The sequence below is a fragment of the Pseudochaenichthys georgianus genome, chromosome 8, assembly GCF_902827115.2.
Source record: "Pseudochaenichthys georgianus chromosome 8, fPseGeo1.2, whole genome shotgun sequence".
NCBI lineage: Eukaryota > Metazoa > Chordata > Actinopteri > Perciformes > Channichthyidae > Pseudochaenichthys > Pseudochaenichthys georgianus.
This window is the reverse complement of record NC_047510.2, coordinates 14,211,419-14,234,397: the sequence shown is the minus strand read 5'-3', so window position 1 is coordinate 14,234,397 and position 22,979 is coordinate 14,211,419. Positions and strand designations below refer to the sequence as shown.

General features: G+C 42.4%; 2 protein-coding genes across 2 annotated transcripts in view; both read left to right on the top strand.

Annotated features, from left to right (window-relative positions):
* Nucleotides 1-10,008: 10,008 nt before the first annotated feature.
* On the top strand, nucleotides 10,009-12,187 carry LOC139434242 (uncharacterized). Its single transcript, XM_071203994.1, has 4 exons — nucleotides 10,009-10,061; nucleotides 10,192-10,305; nucleotides 10,856-11,063; nucleotides 11,659-12,187. Exons 1-4 carry the CDS (start codon nucleotides 10,021-10,023, stop codon nucleotides 12,121-12,123), a joined length of 828 nt encoding a protein of 275 aa, XP_071060095.1. The 5' UTR covers nucleotides 10,009-10,020; the 3' UTR covers nucleotides 12,124-12,187.
* A 9,594-nt stretch (nucleotides 12,188-21,781) lies between these two features.
* The window catches only part of phactr3b (phosphatase and actin regulator 3b), an 86,164-nt gene continuing 84,966 nt past the window's right edge, over nucleotides 21,782-22,979 (top strand). Inside the window, exon 1 of the mRNA XM_034090159.1 lies at nucleotides 21,782-22,013. Coding sequence (XP_033946050.1) covers nucleotides 21,911-22,013 — 103 coding nt within the window. The 5' untranslated portion in view covers nucleotides 21,782-21,910. The remainder of the gene's footprint in view (nucleotides 22,014-22,979) is intronic.

Below are 22,979 nucleotides of genomic sequence, written 5' to 3'. Positions count from 1 at the left end.
TAAAAACACAAAAACAACCAGAAGATGATGCAGGGCTGGCTAAACTTTACTCTAGTTATGGTTGGGCTGATGGACAATGACATCGTGCATCAGCCATGTATGACAGCCATCGTCGTTGGATACCTGACCATCATCACATCATGAGTTAATAAGGTGCCCTCCCCTCCCTGCCCCACAAGAACGGGTAGAGTTTCCGTTTCGGAACAGTTAACTGCGGTAACTCACATTACTTTAAACAGCCATAAAGTGGGAGGATAAGCTCAGGTTGATGTATAATAGTTAAACAGCTAACTCCATTATTGTAACACATATTACAGCAGAAATAAACAAAAAAGCATTGGTAAATGAAGCGCAGAGTTTAGTTTGAGCCGTGGTCCCGGAGCTGATCAAGCACCGCCGCCGAGGACATCGTCTATGTCCAGTTGGGTACACATCACCCAATTGTAACTTGAACATTTGTTGAAATTAAAGACTTAATGCATACTAAAAGTATTTATTGAGCTGTAAAATACATTGTACGACTGTACTTCAACACCAGACTGCATTCGTTCCCTTAATTCCTCTTTTCTTATCAAGCTCCACATTTGTGGAATCAGCTTCCAGTTTGTGTTCGGGCGGCAGACACCCTATCCGTTTTTAAGAGTGCGCTTAAGACCTTCCTTTTTGATAAAGCTTATAGTTAGGGCTGATTAGATTCAGCCCCTAGTTTTGCTGATATAGGCTTAGTTTGTCGGGGGACATCTTACTTCTTCCTTCTCTCTGTCTATACCCGTGTACACTCATGTTCCGATTAACCCAGCTTCCCCAAATGTCTTTCTTTTTGGTGTCTATATACGCTGGGATCCGGAGTCATGGATGATCCTGCGGTCCTGTGTCCTGGATCGCGAGCGCTGGATCTTGAGTCGTGGCTGTGGTCCTGGATCATAGGTCCTGGATGGATATCCTCGTGGATTCATCTTCCTATTATACACACATGCATTTCCAAACATTTGGACTACCTATGTTGCAAATGTATTATCTTTTCAATTTACACACGGCATCTATTGCACGTCTGTCCGTCCTGGGAGAGGGATCCCTCCTCTGTTGCTCTCCCTGAGGTTTCTCCCATTTCTCCCTTTAAAACTGGGTTTTCTTTGGAAGTTTTTCCTTGTACGATGTGAGGGTCTAAGGACAGAGGGTGTCGTATTGTCATACTGATATTCTGTACACACTGTGAAGACCACTGAGACAAATGTAACATTTGTGATATTGGGCTATATAAATAAACATTGATTGATTGATTGATTGATAATGATCCCCTTGATGATAACACGCTAACCCAGTGGTTCTCAAACTTTTTCTGGCATTTCCCACTTTGAACAGGTGGGCCTTTTCAAGCCCCACCTGTTCCTCATCGCTCCAATAAAATGGTAGGCCAAGCTTAAAATTGTCAAATGTATCGTTATATTACAGGGGTCTCCAACTTTTTTTAAGATGAGGGTTACTTTCAAAAAATAAAACAAGTCGTGAGCTACTTTTACTCCTCTTTTTTGTTTTTTTGCAGTGTATATATTTAGCACATTTTAACATTATTATATGCTACCTTTAACCTTTGAGTGCTGTTTGGGTCTGTGGGACCCGTTTTCAGTGTTTACTAAAATAAAATGTATGCAATTTAATTATTTTAACCTGCTTTATTTGGTGGTGGACGTCACATCCTCGAGGGTCCGGGGGCATGCACCCCCAGGAAGATTTTTTTTAAATGTTGAAGTTGAATGCATCAATCTGGTGCACTTTGAGCTAGGGCTGCTCAATTAAATCGTATTTTAATCGCAATTACGATTTTGGCTTGCAACGATTATGAAAACAACATAATCGAAATAAAACGATTTTATTTATTTTTTAAATAGGTTTTATACTTAAAGTTCAGGGTAATCAACTGTTAAAAACATACTTTTCAAATTATTTTCTTCAATAAATTGATGTATTTCAAAGTAAATGGTTAATCGTTTTTAATAATCGTGATATCAATTATTGACCCAAATAATCGAGATTTTGCCATAATCGAGCAGCCCTACTTTGAGCCCAACATGAAGTTATGGATACAGCTCTCAACACTCAGATGAAAGGGAGCTGTATACTTTTCAATAATCCAAACATCTTTAGAATATGATCACAACAAATCATTTAAACTTGTTTATTCTTATCTTATGTTACCTAGTTAGCATTCTTTCTTTTTATTTATGCATATTTGACTAATCACTCCCCTTTTAAACTTTTTACTGTCCTATAGTACACATTGGAATGATTTCTTACTTTATTTTGTACAACTTTATTAAATAGATAAAGGTGTGCTCTCTCTCTTGCTCTCTCGCTCTCTCGCTCCACATTGCTTTTCTTCCCGACTGCAACTCTGTTGTGTGTCTGTGAGAGCGTTTCACACGTGTGTATGAGAGATTTTTACCAGTGGCGAGCCTGTCTCTGAGGGCCTAAGATATTCTACAAAATAATATTTAAAAACATTAAAACAAATTATATTTTTCTTTATATATTTTTTTAAATATGTTTTTAGTAATATTTGTCAATAGTTTTACCAAAAATAACTTGATTAAATTGTATTTAAAATAACATTTCCAAAGAAATAAATCCTTTGAATCTGCCTATTCAGTTTCTGTTTGAATGTGAAGGGTTAAATGAAAGAAGCTCCTCTCTGCGAGTCTGTGAAGACAGGAGCTGATTGGACGTCCAGCTATGAATTCACAGAGGGCCAGCTATAGTAACTGAACGAGAGTAATGTCAAATGACAGTACAATTGACCAATCATATCTTCCCTCTAAATGGGTGGGCTTTATTATCGCGGACTTTATGACAAGTTCCGCCCGCTGTGAAACGTTTCTTGTTTCCATAGCAACAACAACTGTCAACAGCGTAAACTTGCCTTCAAAATAAAAGCATGCCAAATTACACTTAAGACATACAACTGCAACGAAAGTAACAAACACAATGCAATATCCTTTTCAATTTCAAAGAACACAAATTGGGTTATCTACAGGTGTTGTTTTGTGTGGTTTTTTTTTCGCGACCCACCTATCACATCTCTACGCCCCACCAGTGGGGCGCGCCCCACACTTTGAGAAACGCTGCGCTAAGGCATGTAGCGACACTCCTCCACTAATTAAGTGTAATGTACTTTAAGTACATGAGCAAATCCGTTTCAGTTTAGTGTTTTCAGTATGAACACAAACAGTCTGACAGCACCTGCTAATGCAGGTTAGCCCTGTTCACTAGCTGTTCCTTCTACACTGAGCAATGATCAGTCTGTCACATAATTCACTGTAGTTCTACCTCCTTACTTCCCAAGTCAGACACTGTGTAGGTGGCCAACTTACCTCTCTTTGCAGTCTTTCCTTTTGTCTTCTTCGCTTTTTTTCCTCTTTTTTTCTTGTTCTTCTTCTTCTTACTCTTCCTCTTCCTCTTCTTCCCTCTGTCTGACGAAGAGGATGAGGAGGAGGAGGAGGAGGAGGAGGAGGAGGAGGAGGAGGAGGAGGAGGAGGAGGAGGAGGAGGAATTGGAGGAGGAGGTGGAGGATGAAAAGGAGTTGCCTGCCCCTATTTGGTCACCTTCAGAAATAACTGGCGCCTTAACTGATGCCATTTTTAGAAGGGCCAAAGCTGAAACAAACAAGAGGATTAGAAGATAACTATTGTTACCACTAAGGGTCAGAACATTTACAATAATCTTTAAACCTTATATTGTGTGTTCAGAGTTTCACGCAGATCGGTGAAAATTCATAGTGTTTTTCACTACATTCGAAATAGTGAAACATATCGTGACCTGAAATGTTAGGTAAGTGAAACAATTTGTGGCGAATGTGATATGCCTGTTCCAAGTTTCCCCCGAACAAACGGACTCAACATATTTTAACAAGTGACTGTTCTTTCCCTCTCAATCCAACCCTCTACTGTCGGTTGATAAGTGAGAGAAGTGAGCTGGAGCTGTCAAGCTCCACCCCACCATTTGGTGCTGTCCGTCCTATATGCTTGTCATGATATGTTTGCAGTGAAATGACTGAATTGCTGATGCAACTAGTCATCTGCAAGCATGTATGGCCTCATGGACTGTGATGAGGAATGTTGTAGGGCTTGGTGTATGTGCCTGTTTTTTTTTTTCTTTCTCAAAAGCTATCGGATGCCAATAAGTAATTCCATCCATCCATCTTCTCCCGCTTATCCGTGGTCGGGTCGCGGGGGTAGCAGTTCCAGCAGAGAGCCCCAAACTTCTTTTCCCTGGCGACATCAACCAGCTCTGACTGGGGGATCCCAAGGCGCTCCCAGGCCAGCGAAGAGATATAATCCCTCCACCTGGTCCTAGGTCTACCCCTTGGTCTCTTCCCAGCTGGACGTGCCTGGAACACCTCCCTAGGGAGGCGCCCAGGTGGCATCCTAACTAGGTGCCCGAACCACCTCAACTGGCTTCTTTCGACACGAAGGAGGAGCGGCTCAACTCCGAGTCCCTCCCTGATGACCGAACTTCTCACCTTATCTCTAAGGGAGACACCAGCCACCCGGCGGAGGAAACCCATCTCGGCCGCTTGTATCCGCGATCTCGTTCTTTCGGTCATGACCCATCCTTCATGACCATAGGTGAGGGTAGGAACGAAAATGGCCCGGTAGACAGAGAGCTTTGCCTTCCGGCTCAGCTCCCTTTTCGTCACAACGGTGCGGTAAAGCGACTGCAATACCGCTCCCGCTGCTCCGATTCTCCGGCCCATCTCACGCTCCATTGATCCCTCACTCGAGAACAAGACCCCGAGATACTTGAACTCCTTCACTTGGGGTAAGGACTCATTCCCTACTTGGAGTGGACAGTCCATCGGTTTCCTGCTGAGAACCATGGCCTCAGATTTGGAGGTGCTGATCCTCATCCCAGCCGCTTCACACTCGGTTGCGAACCGATCCAGTGAGTGCTGAAGGTCGCAGACCGATGAAGCCATCAGAACCACATCATCTGCAAAAAGCAGTGGTGCAATCCTTAGTCCACCGAACTGCAGACCCCCCCCCCCACGACTACGCCTCGAAATCCGATCCATGTATATTACAAACAGGATTGGTGACAAAGCGCAGCCCTGGCGGAGGCCAACCCTCACCGGAAATGGGTCCGACTTACTGCCGAGGACCCGGACACAGCTCTCGCTTTGGGAGTACAGAGATTGGATGGCCCTGAGTAGAGACCCCCTCACCCCATACTCCCGCAGCACCTCCCACAGTAACTCCCTGGGAACCCGGTCATACGCCTTCTCCAAGTCTACAAAACACATGTAGACCGGATAAGCGTACTCCCAGGCCCCCTCCAGGATCCTTGCGAGAGTAAAAAGCTGATCCGTCGTTCCACGACCAGGACGGAATCCGCATTGTTCCTCCTCAATCTGAGGTTCGACAATCGGCCTGACCCTCCTTTCGAGTACCTTGGAGTAAACTTTCCCGGGGAGGCTGAGTAGTGTGATGCCTCTGTAATTGGCACACACCCTCTGATCCCCCTTTTTGAAAAGGGGGATTATTTAATTATTTAATCATTATTGATTTGCTTACCCTCAGCCAGCTGTATCCTCAGATAGTCCCTTTCGCTTTCAAGATATAATACTTTGTCCTTTAAAGCATCTATCCTTATTTTTATGGCATTGTTTTCAAGTTTTCTGTGCTTCAGAGCTGCTATGGCTGTGGGAGCTGCAGAAACATCTGTAATGACAAAAACGGCAAAAAAAACATTATCTTTTCTGTAGTTATTACACAAATAGTATGTATAGGCAGATTGTGGTTCCATGCCTTTGCTTAGCGTTTTCAAGAAATGTACAATAAAATGTCAAAATTAGAGATCTAGGACTGCCTGTATTGTCGTGAAGTTGCAGACATGTCATTGATCACATTTAATAGAGACTGTTGAATTCTATATTGGGACTTGCAACTGCATTTAAACACTGCAAAACCTATGATAATACATTACAAAATATTACTATATTCACTTCAAGGCAACTGTAAGATCATTGATTCTGACAAGGGCTTCACAAGTAATTGCAAAAAATAACTTCAACTTTTAATATGCACTCAACCACACAGAAGTAAAATGGGCTCTAGTACATTTGCACAAGCGTTTACATTTTCGTTATGTAATATTTTCTTGTTGTAGTGTATTGTGCGATATTATATATATATAATATATTTTATAAAAATAACACAATCAAAAAACAGTAACCGTAGATAAAATGTAAATGTAATGCAATTTCACAACACAACCTAACCTTTAGTTGATGCTTTCACAGTAGACTGCTGTCCTGTGAATGCATCCGAGTCAGACCCATCACTGCAGTGCACTACAGCTTTAAGAGGGGAGACAGAAAGTTCATAAATTAGAAATAGTGTTGAATAAATGGTACATATAGCGATAGGGAATATTTGAAATTGTGTAAAGGTCCAAAATGCCAAATTAGACCAAAAAAACATGGATGTCGTCCAAACCACTATCTGCCCACCCTGACATCTACTACCAACAAAGGTATGGCAAAGCACAGTGGAAGAATCTCCTCAACACAGGAGATAACAAGGGGCTTCACTTTGTGCATGTGACATCTTTAATCCACTATACGTTTACATATTGTTTTTTTTACTGCTATCTGCTAAGCAACTACTTATTAGTACACCATCTGAGACTGAGTGGATCCTAAAGTATGCTTAACATTTGAAAGCAAACACTTACCCATTTCCTTTGCCACAGTGTGGGAGCTGCATGGCTCTTCCTCAGACTGATCAGCCAAGTCTTTAGCCGCTGTAAGATTATGGAGCACAGAAAGAGTTGTTGATGTAGATAGCATTACTATATGGAAGTATGTTTGGGGTTTTTTCAGCTATATTATAACTTCATTGGAACTATTTCAAAATTGGATATCTGAAAAGCCACTCTTGAATGAATGTATGAATGTACTGTTTAATTATATTTTCATTACATATCGCCCAATGCTGTGTTAAAATAAAAATACTCTCGTTTCTAGCGCCCTAATGTCATTTACTTATTTAAAGGAATGGTATGCTCATGACACTCATTTTTTAAAAATTATCATCCGATAAAACAGACCAGTCTCTGCCAGTCTCTCTCTTTTTTTTTTTAATCCGATGACATTATCAGTGATTTTAAACTGATTATATACCGAAATAACATCAACACTGTGGGCGCCGCCATTTCCCGGACGTGACGTAATCCATGCGTTTGGTTTTCGAAGACACGTTGATCTCCATGTTATTTACTGTAGTTTCTCTATTCAAATATGCCTCACTGTATCGCGAAATATTGCCATAATTCGGATAGGAACAATCCACGGAATGCTCGGTTCCATCTGTTGCCAAAAGGTAAGCATAAGAAGTACATTCGGAGGCAGTGGCTAGCGAAATGTGGCCGGCCCGAACCGAGAGATTTACAGGCTCATGTATGCAGCGAACATTTCACATTTCCGGACGACTACTCTGAGAGTATGATCAAACATAACATGGGATTTAAAGAACAACCATTACTCAATGGAGATGCAGTACCATCGGTCTTTCTGGTGTCATCACCGACCAGGACACCAGTTCGGCCAGTTGAGAAATCGCCCTCTGCAAGTGTGAAGTGACGGAGGAGCAGAAGTAGTGCTCGGAGTAAGAATAAGGTATGTTATAGCGCATTTCCATTGCAGCGGCTAGCCCCGTTTTACGTCCAGGCCAGGACAGTTTTTGGTGGCCTTTCCATATAGCGTAGTACCGGCTAGTGTGTATTTTACCCCAGTTTTTTCCGGCCCCATAAAATCGTGATTCTATGGCCAGGGACAACGATGCTGAGTATGCTAAACTAGAGAGGGAATCGCTAGCAAAGGTGGTACTACATGCATACATATAGTATCTTATATCATCTTCCCATTATACACACATGCATTTACAAACATTTGGACTACCTATGTTGCAAATGTATTATCTTTTCAATTTACACACGGCATCTATTGCACGTCTGTCCGTCCTGGGAGAGGGATCCCTCCTCTGCTGCTCTCCCTGAGGTTTCTCCCATGTTCCCTTTAAACTGTGGGTTTTCTTCGGAAGTTTTTCCTTGTACGATGTGAGGGTCTTAGGACAGAGGGTGTCGTATTGTCATACTGATATGTATGGCTGAATTCCCCCATCCAATCTCTTCACATTGGTCAAAACACGTTCCTCTGCTGACGAGTCCGAACTGAAATACTCCACCATATTTCCGTGTGTTGACAAAGTGAACGCATGGATGACGTCACGACCATCACGTGACTACTGAAAATGGCAAACATGGCGGCGGCCAGACGGAATATACAGGTCTTGATAAAAAAGAGCTATAAAATCATTATTTACCGGGGAATATCGCTGATTTCTTCAGGGTATGGTTTAAACATAACGTTTCACTAAATACTGAAGTTTTGATTAATTATCTAATGAGTGGACCATTCCTTTAAGAGTTAAGATAAAACGCTAAACCTTCGTAATTGAGATATTTCAGAGTTTATTTGACAATTTAACTAATTTAACCCATAACAACCCAGACCCATTTCTACTTTTGGGGAAATTAAGGGGAACATAATTTAGACTAAATAGACCACATTTCTGACAATGTGACATTGAACTTTAATGGTAAAGTAACTCTTATTTATAACTTAATTAATGAGGGGGATTTTTTGATTTAAATTTGTTTTAACATTCTTTGAATTGAAGAATAAAGAATATATTAACTAAATATAATTGGATCACCTAAATTAACTGAGCAGGTCATACTCATATTTCTAATTGTGACATATGTGTTACTCCAGATTTACTGTGAAAGTTTAAGGTTAATGTCCCGATGTGACATCAGTGTCACAGCGATATTTATCTAATTTGTGTCATATCAATTTGATCAAGAAATGTTAACAGGTTCAATGTAACAAAGTACATGTTATGTAAGCATTTTAATTCTTAAATGGCTTGATTTGTACCTTTAGCAACCAAAAACAAGCCTCTGAAATGTACCTAGTTCTGTCACATGTCTTAGCCCGGCACATGACCCACCAGACTTTTCAGGGTGTGTCACTTAAGGAATTTATGAGATAAAAACAAGTCTAAAGCTGTATAAGGAACTTTACAAAACATTTAAATGTCATGTAAGCGCTTTGAGCTCCAGCAAGGGGCTTTATAAATGTAATTTATTATTATTATTATTATTATTATTATTATTATGTAACACGTGGGTCCTCGTGGTTTAGCTAGCAACCTCAAATCAGATAGCACAGAACACAAAGTGTAATAACATGTGTCAATTGAGATGATTTCGCAATGCAGTGTTACTGATTTCTCAAATGACAAAAATATATTTCAATTCATACTTACATTCTGACACTAAACGCTTCGGGGGCCCCATCCTCTTTCGCTTGCTTCTCCTCGAGTCCATTTTCAGTTCTAGCGTGTAGACTAGACTAGAGCATAGATAGCCTTTACATATAAAATGGAGACGTTGAGTTTTATCCATACAGTCTATGGTTTTATCACTAGCCGAGATGCACGTGACAGGCTCATGGCGAATCGTAGCACTTGAATGCTATGAAGGGGCGTGTCTTGCATAGTGCTCCAGCCGGATCTCGATTTTCAGCGCATTAACACTTTATTACGGTTTTAATATTTTAATTGTATATCAGTGAATATAAAGAAGCTGTGCTTTGTCAATTGAACAAGGAAGATGAAATACCTGATTCAAAACATCAAAACTATTGGTTTGAATCGTGTTACCAAGAAATGAGGATCAGGGTGCTAGGGCGCTAGTGCGCTCAGCGGAGTTCACCTTGAACTACGCTGGGTGTCAGGGTTTGTGGACGGGCCGGGGCGCAGTAACGTAGTAGTAACGCCGCAGTAGTCAGGTTTTTTTGACGGAAGACAGACTTTTAAAAAAAAGAAAAAATTAATTGAATGGCTAATGAAAAAGGAATTGCTTCAAGGAAAAATGAAATGCAAACTCTGCAAAAAGAGGATGAAACTGGAGAAACACTCAAACGTCGACGGACTGCAGTGGTAGGCTAAGTCGTACATTTTTAGCACGGGTTTTAACGATGACTTCCTCTGTTTACTGATATGTAATGTTACAAAGATAAGTTCTTTATCAGGAAAAAAGGACTAGGAATTTACGATTTGTCTTTTGTAGGAAGTGCCGACGTAAAAAACACCGAGGGAAAACGACGAAGAAGTCAGTGAGGTCACTGTCCCTGTTTCAGAGGAGCAAATTGTCCTTGTTCAGCTGGATGAAATACATTTACAGGTAATATGAATTCATCAATAATATCAGTCATTTCCTCAAAGCACAGCAAATGAATGCCTGTAAGTATTACGTTTATTTTAAGCATGTTGACTGTTGTTTAACATTACCGATATCTAAATGCTAATTTCAGTTAGCGCGTCAATGACGTTATCCATTAAATGTTAGCATTGAGCTAGCGGACTAAGCGCTAGTTATTTGGCAATTCAGGAAGTGCGCCGGACTCTGAGGAGAACACTCGAGATTTATTTCCCTCTGCATTATAGAGTAAAATTCCTGCATTCAAAATGTTCCTCAACAAAAAAATGGGTTCAGAATGTTACAATGTGTGATTATTCTAATAGCTTAACAATACATGTGTAGATGCTCTGATACAGGGAAACTTGATAGATATAATGAATTAGCAACATTAAAATATTCTGTTTCATCTTGAGTAATAACAAATGTCTAATGTGAATTATATAATTAATTATACATTAGCCACTGGTGCTGAATGCGTTCTTCTTCATATGCTTTTGTTCATATTTAGTAATTCTATATTGATCTTTAACAGATTTTCCCAGGGACTGCAGCTAAGGCAAATTGACATGCTGCAGGATGACGTGGCAGGAAGCAGTCGCACGCTGTCAAAAATTAGCCTGAAGTTGAGGAAGGTCTGCAAGAGTGCAATCAAGAGGAGAGAAAGGAGGGGAAAGCAGAGACTTGGAGGACCAAACGAATTTGTCATGCTGGACGAAAGCAACTTCTACCACAAAAGGAAGGTGTGTATAAACTACAGAGCCTTAGCCTTTGGCCTCACTAAAACTAAAACCTTTGTTTTTCAAGGTGAAATAACAACATATCTTTAAAGGTCAGAGATTAACAAATGAATGAGCAAAGTAATGTAATTTTATAATTGTGTCATTTCACACCCTTGTGACTGGCGAGATAAAGTATACATTAGAGAGAGCCAGCTCCACAGTGTATACACAGTCAAATAACAGAAAAAAAGAATTTAGAAGCTAAGAATGATCTCATCCAATCAGATCATTAAGGAAATAAATCCTTATTCTTACTTTGTATTACTAACATTTTAAAAGTGCATAATCTATTTATATATCATCTAATTCCAATATATATCTTACATTTTCATGTTTCTTGCAGCAAAATAAGCAAACTTTAACTTAATAAAATTAAACAGCCTTTTCTGTTTGTACCACGACATTTTAATTTTTTTCTCTTCTTTTTTGAGAAAGGAAGTGAATATTTTTAAATTGTAAAAGAAAGCAAATAAACACATTTCACTTTGTTTATCAATTGAAATGCCTGATGTTTATTTTTATATAACTGTTGTCCTTTTTCACTGCTTTATTACAGTATGGTAGGGGAAGATTCGGTCCTACGTGGAGGAGGAGAAAATGGGTCTTTGGAATGCTGGGCATCAGAGGAAAAAGGAGAAGACCTATCCTGAGGCTGGTGAAACAAAGATCACGGCGCCACTTAATTCCTCTGGTCACAAAATACGTTCGCCAAGGGACCACGGTGATAACGGACATGTGGAGGGCATACACCACTGCAATCGCAGAAAGTGGCTTTGTCCATTTCTCTGTGAACCACAGCCGGTCATTTGTGAACCCAGACACAGGAGCCCACACCCAAAACATTGAGCGGGCTTGGTCAACGTACAAGTCACAGGTCTGGAGACTGCGAGGAAACCGCACAGTGAAGACTCTGAAGAGTCATCTTGCTTTGATCGAGTGGACACATTGGCTGGCAAATGAACACAAAGATGGTCCCTTAGGCAGATTGCTGCATGACATACGCCACTTTCGCAAGTTCTGAAAGCAACCTCGTTTTCATTATTAGTGTCCTTTGGATTGTTGTTTAAATAAAAATGTAAACTTGAGTGCACAGGGTTTGTTTGTTTGTTTGTTTATCATTAGGTAATGGGTAACTACTGTTTTTGATGCATTACTTTACTTGAGGGGACACACAATGCTTAACGAATGGTAAGGTAAGCATTACTTAATGGGTAACTACTGTTTTAGTAACGGTAAGGTAATCATTAGGTAATGGGTAACTACTGTTTTTGTTTGCGTTCCTTGAGTTTACCGTACCCAAACGGCCTAAGTAATGGTAAGGTAAATCGGATCCACCTCCACCAGTTGATCCAGGGTGGGACCCAAGCCAGCCGAAGATGGCAGGTTTAAATGTGCCCTGCTGCAGCGGACCATTGCTTCAATCAAAGTCTCCCAGGAACTCCTCATTAAGTAACCATTAACGAATGATTCGTTAATACAGTACCGCCCCAGTCTGTTTACCAGTAACTAACCATAAGTTCACTGAGGAACTACTCATTAACTAACCATTAACGAATGATTCATTAATACAGTACCCCCCAGTCTGTTTACCAGTAACTAACCATTAGTTCCTCAATCGCAGTCACTGAGGAACTACTCATTAACTAACCATTAACTATCTAGTAGTTCCTCAGTAACTAAGCACATTTTGTGTACCTTATTGTAAAGTGTTACCCTACAAGCTATAACGTAGATTTTAAAAACGTTTTATAGAATAAAAGCTCACTGCGGGATGTTATAGAAATGCGTGTGTGCACCACGACAAAAGAGCCTCATTCACTTTACATTGGGTTGTTTGCGTGGTGCAGACACGTAAATGTAGCAGAATGCGTGACTCCACCACGCAATGCGGTGTTAAGGAGTCGTGGTGGAGTCACGCATTCTGGTGAGATCAGGTTGGTTAATATCTAATGTGACTGTTTCCCCTTTGAAATGTTCTGATAATCCATAAGCAATAAAACTGCTTTTCCGTTTCCAGATATCAGAGCAGGGATATTTCTACCCTCTGCTGCAAGCTTGCATGCGCAAAGACGCAACCTTTTTTCTTTAACATGAGAGTGTGCAGGACGATTTCCCTTCGATTATAGTGGCTCTAATGGTCAGGAAGAGATGTATGTCAAAATCGAGCAAGGGGGGCCAGAGATATGGAAAATCCACCCGAATGTTCCCAGAAGGTTTTTTCTGCTAAATCTGTCTAAAAAGGTCAAATATCACTTGTTTTGCATCAATCTTGATACAAGGTACTTATTATATGTTGTACTTTGGATTCTTAAAGCTTTTAGTCTACTAACCCATCATCCAAGGTTAGTTTTCACTATCAGTGAAGAAACACACTCCTCAATGTCAGTTTCGGTATTTTAATGACAAGGATGACGACACCCTGAAACAGAGCAATGTACTAAGTACAAAGTACAAAGTACTACATACATGCATGTCATGACCAATACACATATATTCAATTACATAGAGTAAAGACACACCAAAAAATAGTGGAAACAATCTTACATGAATGAGTGGATGAACGTCTCAACTCGAGGCAGAGTGAATGAACAATATTTGAACTAAAATGGCCGCTCGGCACTACCGGGTCAGAGCACGGCATATCCGGACAGCAACAACAGTGACGCTGCCCTTCAGGTCCCTTTACTTCCTCCCTTTGTGTGTTTTCCTGCCATCGTCAGTGTCTGCCCCGCCCCTGATTGTTTCCACCTGTTCCCCCTTACCTCATGTATAAATAGTCCTGTCTCCCTTTGTCCTGTGCCAGTTCGTCCTGTGCCAGTTCGTCTTGTGCCATTTAGAGAGCCAGCTTGTCTCGCCCAGAGATTATTGTATTTTGTGACCATAGTCAAGTTTATTTAATTTGTAATTTGCTTTGCTATGTTTTGCCTCTTAGGAGTGATGTTTTGTTTGAACTTTATACTTTTACAAAGTAAAGACTATTTTTGAACAAACTTTCTTTTGAGTCGTGCGTTTGAGTCCAAGTGTCTGTAAGGTCCTTAACAGAATGAACTGGCCAAAAAATGGACTCAGCCGACTCCGGTTCCTTCAAGGCCGATGTGTTAGCGCAGGATGCTAAGCTAACCCTCCATGCTGAACAGCTGTCTTCCATCAACCAAGGAATGATTGGTCTCACGGATCGTCAGGATGAATTCCAATCAGCTGTAACCAACCAAGTAAATCACCTGGCACTTCAAATGCAGCAAGTTCTCTCACCCCTCAAAGACGGTTCCTCTGCACCCACTCCAGCAATGCCAGGTCCACGGTCTGTTGCTTCGGATCACACCACCCCACCTGGATCGACGCTTTGCCTGGCTCCTCCGGAGAGGTTTTCCGGGGACTCTGGTAACTGTCGATCCTTTCTGGTACAGTGTGAACTACATTTTGCTCATAACCCTGCTGCCTTTGTTTCGGACCAAGCTAAGGTAGCTTTTATGTTGTCCCACATGTCTGGTAGAGCCGCTGCTTGGGCTACAGCCGAGTGGTCAAGAAACTCGCCCATATGTCAGTCACTGAACATGTTTACCCAGACCCTAAGCTGTGTGTTTGATCACTCATCACCTTCCAGAGAAGCCTCACGAGTCATTATGCAGATCAAACAGGGACAACAGAGAGTGACAGACTATGCAATAGATTTTCGTACTCTAGCAGCAGACAGTGGGTGGAACACCCCTGCTTTAATTGATGCCTTCATGAATGGTCTACAAGACTCTATAAAGGACCAGTTGGCACCCCATGAACTACCCACAGATCTTGATTCCATCATTGCCATGTCAATTCGCATTGATAACAGGCTTCATGAAAGGCAGAAGGAGAGAATCAGAACCAGTGCACGACCTCCAAGCCACATGGGGTACTCACCTGCCTTTCGACACCCATGGAGCTCCAGTCCACCTTCCTCAGCCTCGCCCAAGGAACCAGTGCCCTCGGCTGCACCGGAGGAACCCATGCAGCTGGTGAGCCAATTCTCTGCAACTGATTTCCCTCCACGTTCATTGACCATGGTACATATTCAAGTGCGTGACCAAGACATTACTGTGGGGACATTAGTCGATTCAGGTGCCGACGAAAGTCTGATGGACTGGAGTTTGGCAAAGAGACTATGCATCAAGACTGTTCCGTTGACTTCCCCTGTTACTGCCAGTGCCTTAGATGGCAAGTTATTATTTAAAATAACCCATGTATCTGAACCTGTACAAATAACCATTGACAATACACACAGAGGAAATGAAATTCCAGTTATTTGACTCTGCACTACACCCCTTGATTTTGGGTTATTCATGGCTGATCAAACATAATCCGATCATTGACTGGCGATCAGGGAGGGTTAAGGAATGGGGCCCAGGCTGTAGGCTGACCTGTTCAGACCTTCCTAGGTTCTCCACAGAACCTGAAAAGGAACAAGACAAACACACTCATAAGCCTGACTCCATTTCGGATTATCCCGACCTGACTAAAGTGCCCTTGTGTTACCAGGACTTAAAGGAAGCATTTAACAAAACTAGGGCCATGTCCCTACCTCCCCACCGACCTTATGACTGTCCCATTAACCTGTTGGCTGGTTCTCATATCCATAAAAGGAGACTTTACTCTCTCTCTGCACCGGAAAGGGAGGCTATGAAGTCCTATATTGACTCATCTCGAGAGGGGGGTGAGTGGAAGACCGGTTTTAACACTCCCAGTGGTCACTACCAGTACCTAGTCATGCCATTTGGATTATGCAATGCTCCGGCAGTTTTTCAGTCATTTGTCAACGATGTGCTGAGGGATTATCTCAACAAGTTTGTATTCGTTTATCTCGATGACATCTTGATCTTCTCACCCGATGAGGAGACCCACACCCATCATGTCCGCCAGGTACTGCAAAGCCTGATGGAGAATCAACTCTACTGCAAGGCTGAAAAGTGTGAGTTTCACGTCAAGACCATCTCCTTCCTGGGGTACATCATCTCGGCCAATCAAATCCAGATGGATCCAGAGAAGGTCAGTGCAGTGGCCAATTGGCCATCTCCCACCAACAGGAAAAAGGTGCAACAATTTTAGGCTTTGCAAACTTCTACAGGAGGTTTATAAGAAACTTTAGTGGCATTGCAGCACCTTTACATGCTTTAACCTCTCCCCATGTCATGTTCAAGTGGAATATACAGGCGGATGAAGCTTTCCAGAAGCTCAAGAAACTGTTCACGACTGCCCCAATCCTCACAGTGGCCGACCCACGGAGACAATTTATCGTGGAGGTGGATGCCTCCAACGATGGCATTGGGGCGGTGCTGTCCCAAAGATCTGTCCAGGACAACAAGCTACACCCATGTGCGTTCCTTTCACGTAAGTTGACAACTGCAGAAAGGAACTATGATGTGGGGAATAAGGAGCTTTTAGCAGTTAAAACAGCTTTGGAGGAATGGCGTCATTGGTTGGAGGGGGCTGAGCAACCATTTCTAGTTTGGACTGACCATAAAAACCTGGAATACATTAAGAACTCCAAAAGACTGAACTCACGCCAGGCTAGATGGTCATTGTTTTTTAATCGGTTTCATTTTGTATTGTCATACAGACCAGGCACACAGAATGTTAAACCTGATGTATTGTCACGTTTGTACGATCCTGAACCTGTTGCCAAAGAGCCCGAGAGCATCCTTCCACCTAACCGTGTGGTTGGAGCAGTTTCATGGCCAATAGAATCGGTGGTGAAGCAGGCAAATGGTGAGACCCCGGCACCTAGGGGTTGCCCACGAAATAGGTTGTTTGTCCCTGTTTCCGTTCGATCACAGGTAATACACTGGGCTCACACGTCTATGCTCACCTGTCATCCTGGAGTGAAACGCACAACCTTCATGATCAAGCAACGTTTCTGGTGGCAGGCTATGAGGAAGCAGGTGGCAGAATATGTTGCGGCCTGCACTGTCTGTGCCAGGAACAAGACCTCCACTGAAGCACAGATGGGGTTGCTGCAGCCACTTCCTGTTCCGCATCGGCCATGGTCCCACATCTCGATGGACTTTGTCACCGGACTACCGATATCAGAAGGTAACAGATTTAGTAAAATGGCACATTTTATTGCACTATCCAAGCTTCCCTCTGCCAAGGAAACGGCAGAGGTCATGTTACGTCATGTCTTTCGCATTCATGGTTTTCCCAGGGACATTGTGTCAGACCGGGGCCCACAGTTCATTTCCCGTTTCTGGAAGGAGTTCTGCCATCTCCTTGGAGCCACCGTGAGTCTTTCCTCAGGATATCACCCCCAGTCGAATGGCCAGTCAGAGCGCATTAACCAGGAGCTAGAGACCTGTTTGCGCTGCCTGGTCTCCCAGAACCAGGCATCCTGGAGCAAGCACCTGATGTGGGTGGAGTACGCCCACAACACGCTGCCCACTTCCGCAACAGGACTCACACCGTTTCAGTGTGTGCACGGCTACCAACCACCTCTGTTCCCTGCCAATGAGGCCGAGGTCACGGTCCCATCAGCTCACGCTATGGTCCGTCGGTTCCGCCGGATCTGGGCCGGTGCTCGTCGGGCTCTCTTGCGCAGTGCCAGCCGGATGAAGGAGGTGGTGGATCGACGCCGGAGACCTGCTCCACCGTATCGGCCTGGACAAAGAGTTTGGTTAGCTACCAAGAACTTACCCCTCCACGTCATGTCGAGAAAGCTAGCGCCAAGGTTTGTTGGTCCATTCCCGATATCGAAGATCATAAACCCGGTGTCTGTGCAGTTACGTCTACCCAGGTCATTAAAGGTCCATCCAACGTTTCATGTCGGCAAGATCAAGCCGGTCAGGGAGAGCTCATTGGTACCCGCCTCTAAACCCCCTCCACCCCCCCAGATGGTAGAAGGAGGCCCGTCTGCGCTGTAAAGAGACTGCTGGCAGTTCGTAAGCGAGGGCGAGGAAGACAGTTCCTTGTGGACTGGGATGGGTACGGTCTAGAAGAGAGAACATGGATCCCAGCGAGTTTCATTGTTGATCCGGCCATGATTAAAGATTTTGATCGGGATCACCCAGAAGTTCCTGGGACGTCAGGAGCCGTCCCTAGAGGGGGGGGGTACTGTAACATCCCGTCATGTCTGCTAAATTGTTCATGTCATGTTAATCAGGTTCATGTTATTGTTTCACGTTTAGTTCATAGCCCAGGTTAGATTTATGTTTAGTCAAGTCTTTTTGTTCACCTGTCTAGTCCTGTCATTGCACTTCCTGTTTTATTTTGTACTTACCTCTGGTCTCATTTCAGGTCCCTTTACTTCCTCCCTTTGTGTGTTTTCCTGCCATCGTCAGTGTCTGCCCCGCCCCTGATTGTTTCCACCTGTTCCCCCTTACCTCATGTATAAATAGTCCTGTCTCCCTTTGTCCTGTGCCAGTTCGTCTTGTGCCTTGTGCCATTTAGAGAGCCAGCTTGTCTCGCCCAGAGATTATTGTATTTTGTGACCATAGTCAAGTTTATTTAGTTTGTAATTTGCTTTGCTATGTTTTGCCTCTTAGGAGTGATGTTTTGTTTGAACTTTATACTTTTACAAAGTAAAGACTATTTTTGAACAAACTTTCTTTTGAGTCGTGCGTTTGAGTCCAAGTGTCTGTAAGGTCCTTAACAACAGGTTAACATTACTTTGAGAACAAAGATTATTAATTTAATACTTTTAGAAGGGAAGATATGGTCATTTGCTCTGGGAATGTCATTTTCGAGCCTGAAACCTGAAAAATGGCTAAAATAACTGGATGGCCTCATCTCGTGCCCTCATTGGTCATGTGCGCGTTTGTGTGTGTTGGAGGAAGGGCTCTGTAAGGAAGTAGCAGATTTTTTCCGGCTGTGTATTTTCAAATTCTAGCGCACTTGAGCTGGTTTCTCCAAAATTACCTCCCCCACCTTTAACTGTCAACCGCATAACACGATGAATGCAGAAATGAATTTGACTTACTTCTCTTGAGTCTAAATCTGTGCCCCTCTACCTTAACATGAGCCTATCCTTATCCATATACCCAACCAGCTATCTCTGTGAGGCCTAAACTATCCTCAACCTTAATACCATCATGGAGGTTAGTGATACAAGAAACAACACTGAAAGGGGGGAGTGTCAAAGTTGTTTCATTGAGGAAAGACACTTTATCGCCAGTGGTGCCCAAATAACAAATCTGTAAGGGAAACTTCTGTAGCAATGGAGAGTCAGGACTCAGAGACACGAGGAGAGTTGGAGCTTTGATGTCAAACACTGATGGTTTATTACATGTCTCGGCCGGAGGATTCACATCACAAGTCACAGCAGCCAGAGGTTCTGACTGCACGGGTAGAGTTGCCACATCAATTCTGCCGCGCCTCTCTCCTGCTAGACCTTTTAAATGGTTTACAGAGAGTAATCAACATATTGGGGGAGATAATGTAAACATCTGGGAACACTGGAGATAGCCTAAACATCTGGGGGCACTGAATCAAATGTCTGACCCTTAATGGCCTCGAAGCCAATGTTCTCACAATCATAAACCATCTGTGACCGAGAGTTGACCGGTCATAAACTGGGAATATCAGCATAAACTGAGGCCTCCCATTCCTTCAGACAGATAACAGACGTCAGGGTTGATCATAAACGTCAAAGGGCAAAAAGGTTAGATATCTTAAGTAAAGTAAAGGAGAATTATTCCCTAACAAAATCTATAGCGTGAAATAACTGGCAGGACTGCATGTGTTTTCTGAGGTATATACAATGCTGCACCATGCTCAAAAACATTCAATTACATATTAATACCTGTTGATGTATGTAATAACCTATTTACCTGGCCTATCTTCAGACTCATAATGGTTCCATAAAAGGCTCAACATTAACATAAAGAAGAGGACAAGGTTCAGCACCAAACAGGAGACACACATAGAGAATAGCAGGTGAATAAAGTGGAGTATTAAGCAGCCAAAGAGACAAATATTTACCTGAGGAGTTGGTAGAGAAAAAATAGACTACAGAAGCCGATAACAGCAGTGTTTTTCGTAATGATAGAGATACAATTATCTTTAATATATGATTATATTCACCTTATGACTGTATTCATTCTGTAGCCTATTTGTATTTGGCTGTTATCCACTCATATGTCTCAGAGTCCTGTATATCAGTGGTTCCCAACCTGGGGGGCCTCAGATGATTTCAGGCCAAATATCATATTCAAATTCTTTCTTTTTTTTTACATATAATTGTAACACAATACATGATTGTCACTAAAAGCCTTGTACATTACAATAAAAAATAATTGATTAATTAATTTGAATAACAATTCAAGCTAGTAGCTATTAAAGGCATAAAAAGACAATAGAAATGTTAATAGAAATGTGTCTTCTGCCCGTAAAGTGTCCAAACCAGGCTTGTCTGGATAAGCGCATTTTTAAAACAGTCATTGTCCATGCCGGTTTCAGTTGGATTATTTGTCAGTTGCTCCGATCAGATCGGTCTCCTCCATTTTGTAGATTATTTACGACTTTTGAATCCACATAAACAAAATCCGGCTTACTTTGAGCATGTGTTTTAAACAGTTTAATCCCTTTGTGAATTGTTTCCACTTCCGCGCCGTCCTTTAATTTCTTCATACAGCGGGAATCCAAATGAATTAATCCTGAGTCCAATAACCATCAAAGTCGCTCCAATAGTGCTCCTTGATTACGCTTTCATCCTCCTTTAACAACATACTTCACATTCATCCAGTTTGTGACAGCAGTTGTAGCGTTTGAGACTTTTAAACTTGAATTACCCCCCCCCTTGTGTGTGTGTGGGAGGGGGAGGCGCAACTTCCAACAGGAGTCATTTGGGGGGACTCTTGGGGAAAAAGGTTGGGAGCCCCTGCTGTGGTACATATACAGGGCTTTGTGGAAGACAATCCTCTTCACACATGTCTTTCATGTCTTACTCCAGGCCTCATGCTTCTTTCAATTCATATAAGATGCAGTTCAGTGGGAACATGTAATTAAGAAAGACCCAATTTTCTGCCAATCACAAACGATCCAGAATCCAATGCTGCCTTCAAGGAATGTAGGACATATTGGATTTATAAATTTGGTACACATAGGAGCCATCAACATGTGAAGTAATTATCCATAAAAAGGAGCAAATGTGCTTTGCTTATACACAAAGACATGGCCAACAGCAGAATATTAAAAAAACAATCCATATGTCTATAATGAGGCTGTAATACATTGTTGGGTGATGCTTTAACTATATTAAACTCATATTATAGGATAATCTATCACACCTATAACTCGATGCTTGTTAACAAAGCAGCATCACTGTGTAATTGCAATTACTTTTATAAGGTGTGTCAATACGACATTGAAGGATTCAAGGCTTTTATTGTCATGTTTGCATAGCTACAGACTAGTGTAGTCATGACATGAACATCGTAGGTCACAGGCTCTTCGAACAGTGCAACACAATTAATTAGTGCAAATAAAATAAAAAAGAATATAAAAGAAATTGTGCACAATAGTCTATATAAAAGTAAAGAATAGTCTATAGTTGGTTTGTTTTACACAAGCGTCATGACTCCTGGAGCTACGCAGCAATTTCAACAACTAAATAAATACAAATAGACGTCAAATGAAGTTTAAATGTGCAGCATTGGGGACTTCCGAGCTGCACTTGAAGGTGGCATGATGCTGAGCGCGTAATGGGTTTCCCAGCGCTGATGCTGCTGCTGCTGATCGGGGAGCAGGAGCTGCAGTCCGGCATCATTAGACCACTTGATGCCGGTGACCTTGGATAACGGGGATCCCGCCTTCCTCTCCGGTATATTTATTTTCTTTTTCCAACCATGGCATCGTCGGACGGGCTGGATGAGCAGCGTGTGCTGCAGCGGGGCAGATCTCAAAGTGACCCGAGCACCGAGGTTCGCCTGGGAGAAGCGCACAGAGCAGGTGAGAGGTGTGAGAAAAAAAGAGGAGGGGTTGGATGTTGCTGGACATCTGTCATCTGCTGGTTATTAGTTTGCGCTTTTGTGCAGGTGGCTGATTACGAAACACATCCTGTTGTCGGTGATCCCTTTCAATGTGTATGCATCAAACGCAGGCAGTGGTGTAAACGTGCGTCATTTACTATGCTTAGACTACTGACTGAGTGGAAGGCCTTGTATGCCAAATGGCTGGATACAAATGTCAATATTGTACATGCAACCTAGATTAGAAGATGGTGTCCAACTGGTGTCATACCAGTTACATCCATATCCATTCTATCTCTATAGCATGCAATGATGTTCTGATTTTCTGATTTGGGTCCTTTGCAGACCTCTTTTCTGACTGGCAGTGATATATAATCATGTCACCTCTGCATATAATCAAGCCCACAACCTTAAATGCATATGGTTGCTTTCCTGCAATTTCTTCCTTTAGTGCAATAAAAATCAGCACGCCCAAACTAAAGGATCTATTTTCTGCATGGCATGAACCAGTTGCCCTCACACATGGACTGCAGTGTGTGGAGCTGATGAGAGTGGCCGGTTGTGTATTTGGTTGTTTCCATGGTGATCCAAATGGCAGAAGGCAGCACTTGGCTCTCCCACCGTGAGCTGACATGCTGTTTGTCTGCTCCACTTACCGATCCCTCTCAATACACTCGGTGATGTACAGCGGCCAGAAAGTGAAATGCCACTACGGCGGTGAATCGTGTTTTATATATATGTGAGAGAGGGGGATGCACATTTCCAGTGGGAGTCCAAGGGCAGGCTTTAGACCACTTTAGACCAACTGTTTGAAATGTATTGAAGTGTGGATCGATGTGAAGGCTTTAATAACACATGTTAACTGTCAGGCCCTTGATGTTTGCCAGCAGTTAACTTCATACTGTAGGCCTACTGGTTAGAAAAAAGTGATGTTTTCCCTGGATCA